Raw genomic sequence first — 12,343 nt, forward strand, 5'->3', positions numbered from 1 at the left:
GGGAAAAAAATTATTGGGGAAAAAATTATAGGGGAAAAAAGTATAGGGAAAAAATTATAGGGGAAAAAAGTATAGGGAACAAAAAAGTATAGGGAAAAAAATTATTGGGGAAAAAATTATAGGGGAAAAAAGTATAGGGAAAAAATTATAGGGGGGAAAAGTATAGGGAAAAAATTATACTCAGGTTATACTGCCACACACCTAGTATTGTCTCGCGGCATACTGTTTGGCGGAGCATTGGTCTAAACAAGAGAATTTGTAGGTTTGAAGATTAAGCTAAGAAAATACTTAAAATTCATTTAGAACTTGTGCCATAGATTCTGTTATTGGATTTGTTACCTTTTTGTGGGACTCACATTTCTGAGAGCCCATCTGTAGTTTGTGGAACTCACATTGATAAGAATATAAATATTTTTAGAAATAGACTTAAAAGATAGTTACATATGAATAAGATTACTTACCCAATATATAGTTAGGTTTTTATATCTCTGATGACTTCATTTTGGCAGTCTGATTTCTTGAATGTGACAAACTTCAGAAACTAGCTTCATATTTCTTGTGATTAGTTATATATATATATTTTGGAGAAAAAGGGAAGTCACTGAAAAGGTCGCAAACAGTGATGAAAGAACTTTGACTAACAAACAACCGATTGATTGTTTAACCAACACATTAAAGAAACTTTCGATTAGTTAGTTGATTAAATATTTAACCAATTGACTAACAATAAAGAAGTGATATTGAACCAGTGCATGTGTTGTTAATTGTGTAACGACTCTCACAAGACACAAGGTTTGTTTCAACACATGAATTCACATCAAGAATCTTGCAAACCAGATACAAAAAGCAATATGTATATATATATATATATATATATATATATATATATATAACATCGCCGATTCCTATGGATCGCATAAATTGTAATTCTTCGAAACATATGTCGGAATAAAGTATGCAGTTATAACATGCGTTTTCTCCATTCCTTAAATTTTTAAATATATATATATATATATATATATATATATATATATATATAACGAAGGTGACTGGTGGTGCAAGGTAGCACCCACCTTACTAGAAATAAGAGCTAAAAGCCCTTTCACTTGCTGTGGGGTGGTTATCTCCCCTGTCAATGCATAGACATGTGCTTCCTGTGGCTCTAAGGGCTTTTAGCTCTTATTTCTAGCAATGTAGGTTCTACTGTGCACCATCAGTCACAGTTAGAGACAATTTTGTATATATATATATATATATATATATATATATATATATATATATATATAGGAAGAGCAGCTGACTATCATCAAAATGACTGATTGTTGTATGTCATAAAATATAAAAATTGACCGATAGAAAGTCATAACTGCAACATAGTATTTACTGTTTAGGCATCTTAACAATATGCACTTATGATCTGTTGTCTATAGCTGGTATGGTATGATGCCTAACTGATTTCTTGTGTTGCTGAATTTATCAAATGTCAGTTATTGATCTATAGATCTGAAGTTTAGTTTCTGAAGGAGTGACAACTCTTTGATATCTGGTGCTCTCTGGTAGCTGAGTTACTGTTGTAATATAATAACTGAAGGTTACTGCCATATCATACTTGAATGATGCAGATAAATGATTGCTATATATATATATAATTAAAGACCATAAGTGTTTGAATATTGACTGTTGTTATATTGGCCAGAAAAGTCATAGATGAGGGGGTTTTACTTCATTTTCAAACTACTCTGTTTTTTTTATGAGATTTCTATCCCCACCTTTTTTTTTTACATTCAAAAGTTGTTTTTGCTTCAGCAATTTCACACACACACACACACACACACACACACACACACACACACAATTTTGCAAAGTAAATTCCTTTGAAGTCTGTAAGCAATTTTTTGGCCTTTATATTTGATCGTGATATTGTCTTCAACTACATTTACCAATATTTTTTTCAATATGAAACAACATTGTGTTGTCAGTGGAGTTGGCTGTCATAATTTGACTTATCACATTATTAAATTTTTTTTTTCCTTAATTTTAAGTTGGGAAGAAACTCGGATTAAAAATGTAGATACATATTTTTCATTCATTATTCATTTTTATTTTATTTTTACCTTTTGTGCAGAGTGCTGAAGGGATAAAGGTAAGGCTTTTAAAAGGGGTCTGTGTATGTGATATTGTCCTCCTTTATGTTTGTGGCTAGCTATGAAATTGCTCCTAAATGTTTGTATGTATGTGCCTTTGTCCTCTGATGTAGTGCAGTTTTCCGATATAGGTAACCAAGACTTAGTGCAACACATGCACCTTAAATACTCCAACAGAATCCTCCCAGTTCCTTTAAAACAAAACCCTTCATGTTGATAACAAAACATTTATAGTGCACATCTATTGCTTTTCTTATCAGTCTAAAAAATGGTTTGAGAATTATTCAGGACCAGAAGATAAATAGAATATTTTATTTAAAGTTTAGAAAATATTTTAGGAAGAGACAAAGAAAACTTGTTATATTTTTATTAGTTTGAATTCTAAAATATTCTAATGTTCTTGTTGTTTAGAATCATAGAAATGTTTTTACCAATTCTTCAAATTTTACTTAATATTCTGCTGAAGATGTTTTTACATAATTCTTTGTTAATGAAAGAAATGATGAGTTGAAAGAAAAGAAAAAAAATTGGAATTGCTTGATAGACATGAATGGCACCTTTCCTTCACAATGTCTTCTCTGTGTTATAGCAGAAAAAAAAAAAGAATAGAATTAAGCAGAAATTCTATTTATTCTATAAAACCTAATTCTAACCAAAGGGATTAACAGATATTGCTACCAAGAATGTAGCATGACCAAACCTGAAGACTTTCCCATCTCCAGTGATCCAACAGTGTGTTTGGTACATTGTTTAAACTGCAACCTAAGAGGTGAAAGGGTGAGGCAATTGAGACTGGTATTAGAACTGAGATAGGTGCTACTAAAACAGTACCATATTGTATTCTGCAAGAATCCTAAGACATAGTTGTGAAATCTGAGGTGACTTGTGATCACCAATCCTCAGGATAATATCTCTGCTAACTAAATTAGCATGTAATAGATTTATAATAATAATAATAATAATAATAAGGTTTAATTGAATAATAATAATAATAGTAATAATAATAATGTTGATAATGATAAAGACAACAAAAACAATGATAATACTGATATTAATAATAATGACATTGATAATGATAATGAGAACAAGAATAATGATACTACTACTACTACTACTACTACTACTACTACTAATAATAATAATAATAATAATAATAATCAGGTATCGAGGAATATAAAGGAAATCAGATTAGTGTGCTCCTTGGCATAGCAAGAATCATCAGAAAAATATTAGATAGTTGAAAAGAACAGGTAGCATGGTACTGTAAGCTGCAGGTAGCAATCCTCTAGGAGTTCCAACAAAATCTGAGTTAATAATAATAATGATAATTGGGGTACAAAAATTCAAACGGATACGCAAAGGGAGCATTTAAACTCAATAGGCTAAGGGAACAGTCAAACCCAATACTCAATAAAGATAAAAGTGTTGCTTAATCAATGTTGCTTGCCCATTTTAATACAAGAATGCTTGACAAAGAATGTGAGAAAATGAAAATGTCAGAACCCAAAATATGGACTTCAGAGAATCTGGAATTACTGTAAAGTTATCATTTTCTCAATTGTAATAGGAGCCCTAGGAACTGTTGCAAGGATTTTTAATGGTTAGTTTGAAGATATTGGCTATTGAAATATGAATTTTTTAACTCAACAGAAACCTAGTTTGTTTGGCCCAGCAAGAACCATATGAATGGTGCTATGCAACTTGATATCTTGCAGTCTAATACTAGCAGAACAACAATGAAATACTGAGTGAGCAAAAGAATAATAATAATGATAATAATAATAATTTTGGAATGCGGCCAGTAATTATGAGAAGAAAGGTTGGTTACCTTAACACCAGTGCTTAAGGGATTTGAACTCAGAACATAAAACTGGAAGGAATGCTGCTAAGCATTTTGTGTGGCATGCTAATAATTCTGCCCACTCACTGCTTTCTGTAACGATGATAATAATAATAATCCTACTATAGGCACAAGGCCTTAAATTTTGGGGGCGGGGACTAATCAATTGCATCGACCCTAGTGTTTCACTGGTACTTAATTTATCAACTCCCAAAAGATGAAAGGCAAAGTGAACCTTGGCAGGATTTGAACTCAAAACATAAAGACGAATAAAATACCACCAAGCATTTCATCCAGCATGCTAAAGAATTTTGACTGCTATTTTATTACATTGACCTTTAAAAAAACTGACAGTCAAAGTTGATCCCTTTGGGGGTTAACTTCATCATTTTGTCAGGTCACTAAAATAAAGTACCAGTCAAAAAACTGAGGTTGATAATATCAAGTAACTCTCTCCTGTGAATTTCATGTCTTGTGTCTATATTGGAAACCACAACAACAATGATATTAATGATGATTTCAAACTTTGGCACTAGGCCAGTAATTTTTTTTTTGGGGGGGGGTTGATTACATCGACCCCCCCCCCCATGCTCAACTGGTACTTATTTTATTGACTCCAAAAGGATAAAAAGCAAAGTTGACCTTAGTGGGATTTTAACTTGGAACATAAAGATGTATGAAGTGCTGCTAAGCATTTTGCCTGGTATGCTAACGATTCTGTTAGCTCACCACAAGGGCCCAACACAAAAACAAATAGGGACGATATAAAACAAGGGACATGTGGGCTTTAGCACAAAAATCAAGTATACAATAAAATAACAATGAAAATTCTAACAACTAAAATCCCCAATAGGAGGAATTAGAAAATGATGATGATGATGATGATGATGATAATAATAATAATAATAATAATAATAATAATAATAATAATAATAATAATAATAATAATAATAATAATAATAATAATAATAATAATAATAATAATAATAATAATAATAATAATGATGATGATGATGATAATGATAAAAAGAAGAATTAGAAAAACTAATGATAATAATAAGAATTAGAAGACACAACCCTAGACCACTTCAGGTATGTTACCTTTACTATTTATAGACAAATGTTGGAAATCTTCTCTGAGAAATAATGATTATCTTTGCATGAATGTACACATTGTAAACTGACTTCCATGAGGATAAATTGGTTGTCATTCTGTATTTTCTGCATGCTGTGTATTTGTGTGTGTATGTGTGACAGTATGTTTACATTATATATATATACATACATACATACATACATACATATATATATATATATATATATATATATATATATATATATATATATATATATATATATATATAATACTATTGGTGTATGGCCTATAATAAGGCCAAGTCTGTGACAAATTATTTTACAGTTTAAGCATTTGTGTAGACCAGACATTTTCAACCAACGTACTCCAATAAGGCATACATAAAGCCTACAAGCATGCCTACAAATGGCCAGCAGGTATGCCTACAATTCTTGGAAGGCAAATTTAAAAATAAAATATCAAGACCTTGAGAATAGCTGAGTGTTTTTTAATGTACCTCACCGGTGCACTGGTGCATGTATATTTCTTTGTGTTGAAGTGCAATGAGTGTGTTTATCTGTTCATCCCTATTATTTTAAAACAGTTTCAGTACTTTTTTTTTCCTTTTATAATAAAATCTTTAAAGAAAGCTGATGGTGTCATATCACTTTTTTAGCACTTAATCTAGTGTGTTGATGATTAAAAAAGCAAGGATTAAAATCCTCAATGTAGACTGTGTACACATTATATTCTCTTCACTTCTCTTTCCTTCTCACTGTCAAGCCTGCAGTACATGTTGTTAATATTTACTCATTTATGCACACATTCTTCACATTGTCTATTGTTGTTGTTGATTTAGATTGAAATATGTACGTAATATTGATTTTCATTGGTCACCTCATTACTACCATCGTCTTCTTTCCAGCTACTTCCACCTGCCCTTATATAATGAGGATAGCCCTGTATCTCATCTGTTGTAAGGTACCTAAGTCTGTCCCTCTATCATACTCTGTCTCTTGACACCTGGTATAAAGCCACCTCCCTCACTGCTAGAACCCCACTAAGTCAATGGGGATTTTCCTTTGTCTTGTGAGTTACTTGGTGACCCCTCATTAGTGCTTGTGTCATGATAAAAAGTACCTGGTATACTCTGTAAAGTGGTTGGCATTAAGGAGGATATCCATATGTAGAAACCATACCAAAACAGACATTGGGTTCAACACTCTCTTCAAGATCTTTGAATACTCTAAAACCATCCAATTCATGTCAACACAGAAGACAGACATTAAATGATAATGAATAAACATAAGGTTTATATTGCAGAGAAGGATTGGCTGTGGGGAGTTGGCTATTTTCAACTGATTTAATCCTACATCTTACTAGTAATTCTTATAATGGATCCAAGAGTGAAGAAAAGTAAAGTTGACTTCAGCATAAAAAGATAAAAAAAGACCCTTTATAATTATTCTCTAAAGATCTGCTACCTGTTTTCTGGTTATAACTAGTGTTGCTTGTGAGTTCAGTGAAATTCTATGTGATTTTAAATTCTATACTTTAATCTTACACATTTTCATTCCTACAAAATGTTAATGATAAGGATAACAATTAAGATAATTCTTTGCCCAATAACAAGTCCCCCGGTCTAAAAGGAAACAGAAAGTCAGAGGTTTATAGTGTGTGGTCCTTTCTGAAGGGCATCCATCTATTAAATGAAGAGAAATTGATACAACTGAGATTAAGAAACGGGTTGTGCACTTGGTCAGCAAGAGCAATAATGGTTTCAAATTTTAGCACAAGGCCAGCATATTCATGGGAGGGGGTAAGTTGATTGCATTGACCCCAGTACTCAACTGATACTTATTTTATCAATTCCGAAAGGATGAAAGGCAAAGTTGACCCTGGCAGAATTTGAACTCAGAACATAAAGGCAGATGAAATGTTGCTAAGCATTTTGCACCAGCATGCTAATGACTCTGCCAGCTTGTCACCTTAATAATAATAATAATAATAATAATAATAATAATATTAATAATAATAACGAACCGGTACCCTACGAAAACGACGACCGTCAAAATAAAGGCCCGGACGTTGTTCCTCATGTCCCGCAAACAAAACCAAAACGGCATAAATGGACACATGAGGAACACATTTCGATCCTACACGCCTATTTCACAGCAGTACTCTACCCAAAAAACGAAAATGCAACAACACATACATATAAAACATGGAAGAAAAATAATGTAAATATAGACCTCGATAAAACAATGAACCCTAACAAACTAGCTAACATAAGAAGATATATTCTAAAAGCAAAAAAAATATCAGAAATAGAAATAGAACAATTGAAAGAAAAAATACATCAGGAAAATCTAGATAGTAGTCACACAGCAATGCCAAATAATAATATAAACACTGAGATAGCAAAACACGAGGACAAACGTAACATGCCCGGCAAAAACGAAGTAAACAAAAAACAACAAACCCAGACCATAGAGATGTATAATAATGTTCAAAAAGCACCAATCCAGAACACCACAGACAAAGATATGAATGAAAATGAAGGCAAAACAAATATAAAGCCTGGAAATAACGAAGGGAAACCTAATAATTACGATACTATGAAAATGAAAATAACCGAAGAACTGAAAACCACATCTTAGAATGGACCACAGATTATATCTCCCAAAAATCAAAATAGACAATAAAACAACATCAATAATAAATAGCATAAACCTGGCCGTCACGGAACTAACAACCACAGAAACAACAGGCAATATCACTGAGCTAAATGACATGATATATGTGGCAGCCACTGCAGCCACAAAAGAAGCAGGATACTCACTCAAACCCATCCGAACAGGAGTTCTACCACCCAAACAGACCTTGTAGATAAATAACATCCAGTACAAAATTAAAAAAAAGAGAAAAGATTTATCGATTCTCAACGAAATTAGTAAACAATCAACACTACTAAGTAACAAGAAGAAAACAAAAATACTGTACAAATACAGCATTACAGAAAAAGACTTACCTGAAGCAAAAGAAAAACTAAAGCAAGACATCCTTGCCAAAACACAAAGGATCCGCCGGTATGAGAAACGCCAACGTTTCTTTGAACAAAACAAACAGTTCAAATCCAACCCCCAAAAACTCTACCAAGAACTGGGTAAAAATAAAATAGACATTACTTCAGCACCAACAGCAGAAGAACTAGAGAAATTCTGGAAACAAATATGGTCGGTGAAGCAACAACCCCAAAAAAGGACCATTAAAACAACGAACTTAGCACCTGAGCAACTCTGGGCCCCTATAACAACTGAAGAGGTCACCCAGACACTGCAAAGACTAAGCAACTGGAAAGCACCTGGACACAAGATCCCCAATTTCTGGTTAAAACACCTGCCAGCAATGCATAAAAAGCTGGCAGAAAACTTTAACAACATAATAGCAGATCCAGAGACAATGCCTGAATGGCTCACAAATGGGAAAACCATCTTAATCCCCAAATCCACGGAAACGGAAAAACCACAAAACTATAGACCTATAACCTGTCTCCCTACGATCTACAAAGCCTTTACTGCAATAATATCGCAGAGATTGAGTAAACACCTGGAAAATAACAACCTGTTTCCAGAAGAGCAGAAGGGATGCTGCAAGGGCTCATACGGCTGTAAAGATCAATTATTGATCAATAAAGCCATAACTGAAGACAGCCGCAGAAAGAAGAAAGGCCTCAGTATGGCCTGGGTGGACTACCAAAAGGCTTTCAACAGTGTTTCCCACACGTGGATTCTGGAAACACTAGCCATAAACAAGGTGGCACCAATTATCATAAAATACATAGAGCACTCAATGAACAAATGGCAGACAGTGCTACAGCTCCAAACAAAAGAGGGACTTGTGAAAACGAAAGCCATCCCCATTAGAAGAGGAATATTCCAGGGAGACATGCTCTCTCCACTCCTGTTCTGCCTGGCACTCACACCTTTAACAGAATTGCTAAATAGAACTGGATGTGGTTACAAATGCTATGGAAAAACAGTCAGCCACCTTCTATATATGGATGACCTAAAATTATATGCAAAAAACGACAAAGAGCTAGAAACACTACTACAGACAGTACACGGCTTTACCAAGGAAATAGAAATGAAATTCGGATTAGAAAAATGTGCCAAAGCAACCCTGAAAAGAGGAAAATTAGTTAAAAGTAGCAATATAACACTAGATAAAGCCAATGAAATAAGAGAACTAGACGAAAGCCAACCATATAAGTATTTAGGAGTCAATGAACTAGATAGGATACAACATACACAAATGAAAGAAAAAATAAAGAAAGAGTACTATAGACGAGTTAGATCAATACTAAAAACAGAGCTCAATGCTAAAAACAAGATAATGGGTATCAACACTTTAGCTGTCCCAGTTATAAGCTACAGCTACAACATCCTTAACTGGACACTAAACGAACTATGTAAAATAGACAGGAAAACAAGAAAAATAATGACAGGATATAGGATGCACCACCCAAAATCTGACATAGAAAGGCTATATATACAACGCACAGAAGGTGGCAGGGGTCTTATACAGCTAGAAAACTATTATAAAATAACCACCATAGGACTGCAAAAATACCTACTCCAGAAGCAAGGGAAACTAATACAAATAGCCACGAAACACGAGCAAAACAAAAAACTGTTTTCAGTATTTAAGGAAGCTGACAAATACAAACAAGAAATCAATCTACCTAACAAATACGAAGAAGAAGAAGAAGAAACAACAAAAGCTATAAAACAAATGAAATCCAAACTAAAACTAGAACAGCAACGGACCATGATAAAACGATGGCAAGAAAAGCCCCAACATGGTAAATACTGGGCTAAACTAAATGCGAAAGAAATAGACAGAGAAAAATCCCAGCAATGGCTGAGAAGCTCAGGACTCAAAGCAGAGACTGAAGGATTTTTAATTGCTGCACAAGACCAAAGCCTCCCCACCAGAAATTACCAAAAACACATAATGAAAAGAAATATAACAAGTAACTGTAGAATATGTGGAGATCGACAAGAAACAATAAATCATATTATCTCTGGCTGCCCAGTCCTGGCTAAGAAGGAATATATTCACAGACACGACAGAGCTGGGACCTATATACACTGGAAGCTATGCCAACATTATGGAATAACAACAGAAAAAAGATGGTATAAACACACGCCAGAAAAGGTCACAGAAAACGAGAAAGCAACCATACTCTGGGATATGCCAATACACACAGATAGAGAAATTAAGGCAAATAGACCAAATATAGTTGTCAAAGATCATGAAGAAAAAAAATGCTTTCTAATTGATGTATCAATACCAGCAGATGACAACGTTTCTCTAAAAGAAATGGAAAAACTTTCAAAATACAAAGACCTGGAAATAGAGATAACTCGAATCATCATCATCATCATCGTTTAACGTCCGCTTTCCATGCTAGCATGGGTTGGACGATTTGACTGAGGACTGGTGAAACCGGATGGCAACACCAGGCTCCAGTCTGATTTGGCAGAGTTTCTACAGCTGGATGCCCTTCCTAACGCCAACCACTCAGAGAGTGTAGTGGGTGCTTTTACGTGTCACCCGCACGAAAACGGCCACGCTCGAAATGGTGTCTTTTATGTGCCACCCGCACAAGCCAGTCCAGGGGCACTGGCAACGATCTCGCTCGAAAATCCTACAGGAGCCAGTCAGGCGGTACTGGCAACGGCCACGCTCAAAATGGTGCATCTCATGTGCCACCCGCACAAGAACCAGTCCAGGGGCACTGGCAACGATCTTACTTGGCTTGCCGGGTCTTCTCACGCACAGCCCATTTCCAAAGGTCTCGGTCCGTAGTCATCGCCTCGGTGAGGCCCAATGTACGAAGGTCTTGCCTCACCACCTCAGCCCAGGTCTTCCTGGGCCTACCTCTTCCACGGGTTCCCTCAACTGTTAGGGTGTGGCACTTTTTCACGCAGCTATCCTCCTCCATTCTCACCACATGTCCATACCAGCGCAATCGTCTCTCTTGCACGCCACAACTGATGCTTCTAATGTTCAGCTTTTCTCTCAAGATACTTACACTCTGACGGGTATTCACATTGACATTACACATCCAACGGAGCATACTGGCTTCATTCCTTGCGAGCTTACGTATGTCCTCAGCAGTTACAGCCCATGTTTCACTGCCATGTAGCATGGTTGTTCGTACGCATGCGTCATACAGTCTGCCTTTTACTCTGAGTGAGAGTCCCTTTGTCGCCAGCAGGGGTAAGAGCTCTCTAAACTTTGCCCAGGCTATTCTTATTCTAGCAGCTACACTTTCAGCGCACCCACCCCCACTACTAACTTGGTCGCCCAGATAGCGGAAGCTATCGACTACCTCTAGTTTTTCACCCTGGAATGAGATAGAAGTTGTTTCCTGTTTGTTTGCAGTCTTTATTGCACCTGAACATCTGCCACAAACAAAAACTAACTTGCTAGTTAACCTGCCTTTGATGTTGCTGCACCTCTTATGTGTCCATAGCTTGCACCGGGTACATCTTATAGAGTTACTACCTACTCCTTTTCTACATACTGAGCAGGGCCATCTACCTGAAGGGGTTTGTGTTTTATCTACCTTCCTACTTATTAGGATTTTGGTTTTAGCTAGGTTGACTCTAAGGCCCTTCAATTCTAGACCTTGCTTCCACACCTGAAACTTCTCCTCTAGTTCTGATAGTGACTCCGCAATTAGGGCAAGGTCATCAGCATAGAGGAGCTCCCAGGGGCAACCTGTCTTGAACTCCTCTGTGATTGCCTGGAGGACTATGGTAAATAATAGGGGGCTGAGGACGGAACCTTGGTGGACCCCTACCTCTACCCGGAATTCATTGCTGTACTCATTTCCAACCCTCACCTTACTGGCCGCATCTCTGTACATGGCTCGCACAGCTCTCACTAGCCATTCTTCTATCCCAAGTTTCCTCATTGACCACCAGATAAGGGATCGGGGGACCCTGTCAAAGGCTTTCTCCATGTCAACGAAAGCCAGGTACAGAGGTTTATCCTTGGCTAGGTATTTCTCTTGCAACTGTCTCACTAGAAATAAGGCATCAGTAGTGCTTTTACCTGGCACGAACCCAAACTGCATCTCATCTAAATTGATTCGCTCCCTAATTAGTTGGGCTATGACCCTCTCTGTAACTTTCATAACCTGATCTAACAGCTTGATGCCTCTGTAATTATTTGTATCTAAAGCGTCCCCTTTACCTTTGTAGCAGTTGA

The 12,343-nt window shown here is 35.9% G+C and overlaps 1 protein-coding gene across 36 annotated transcripts in view; it reads left to right on the top strand.

The window, feature by feature from the left end:
• LOC106880568 (kinesin-like protein unc-104) overlaps positions 1-12,343 on the top strand; it is a 267,934-nt gene that overhangs the window by 121,573 nt on the left and 134,018 nt on the right. For 26 of the 36 annotated variants that reach the window (XM_089340891.1, XM_089340887.1, XM_089340888.1 and 23 more), the window contains exon 10: positions 2,126-2,143. The exons of the other annotated variants lie outside the window; for them this stretch is intronic. In XM_089340891.1, coding sequence (XP_089197017.1) covers positions 2,126-2,143 — 18 coding nt within the window. The remainder of the gene's footprint in view (positions 1-2,125; positions 2,144-12,343) is intronic. 36 annotated transcript variants of the gene reach the window in all.

This window comes from Octopus bimaculoides, chromosome 24 (genome assembly GCF_046866305.1).
Source record: "Octopus bimaculoides isolate indiv1 chromosome 24, ASM4686630v1, whole genome shotgun sequence".
NCBI lineage: Eukaryota > Metazoa > Mollusca > Cephalopoda > Octopoda > Octopodidae > Octopus > Octopus bimaculoides.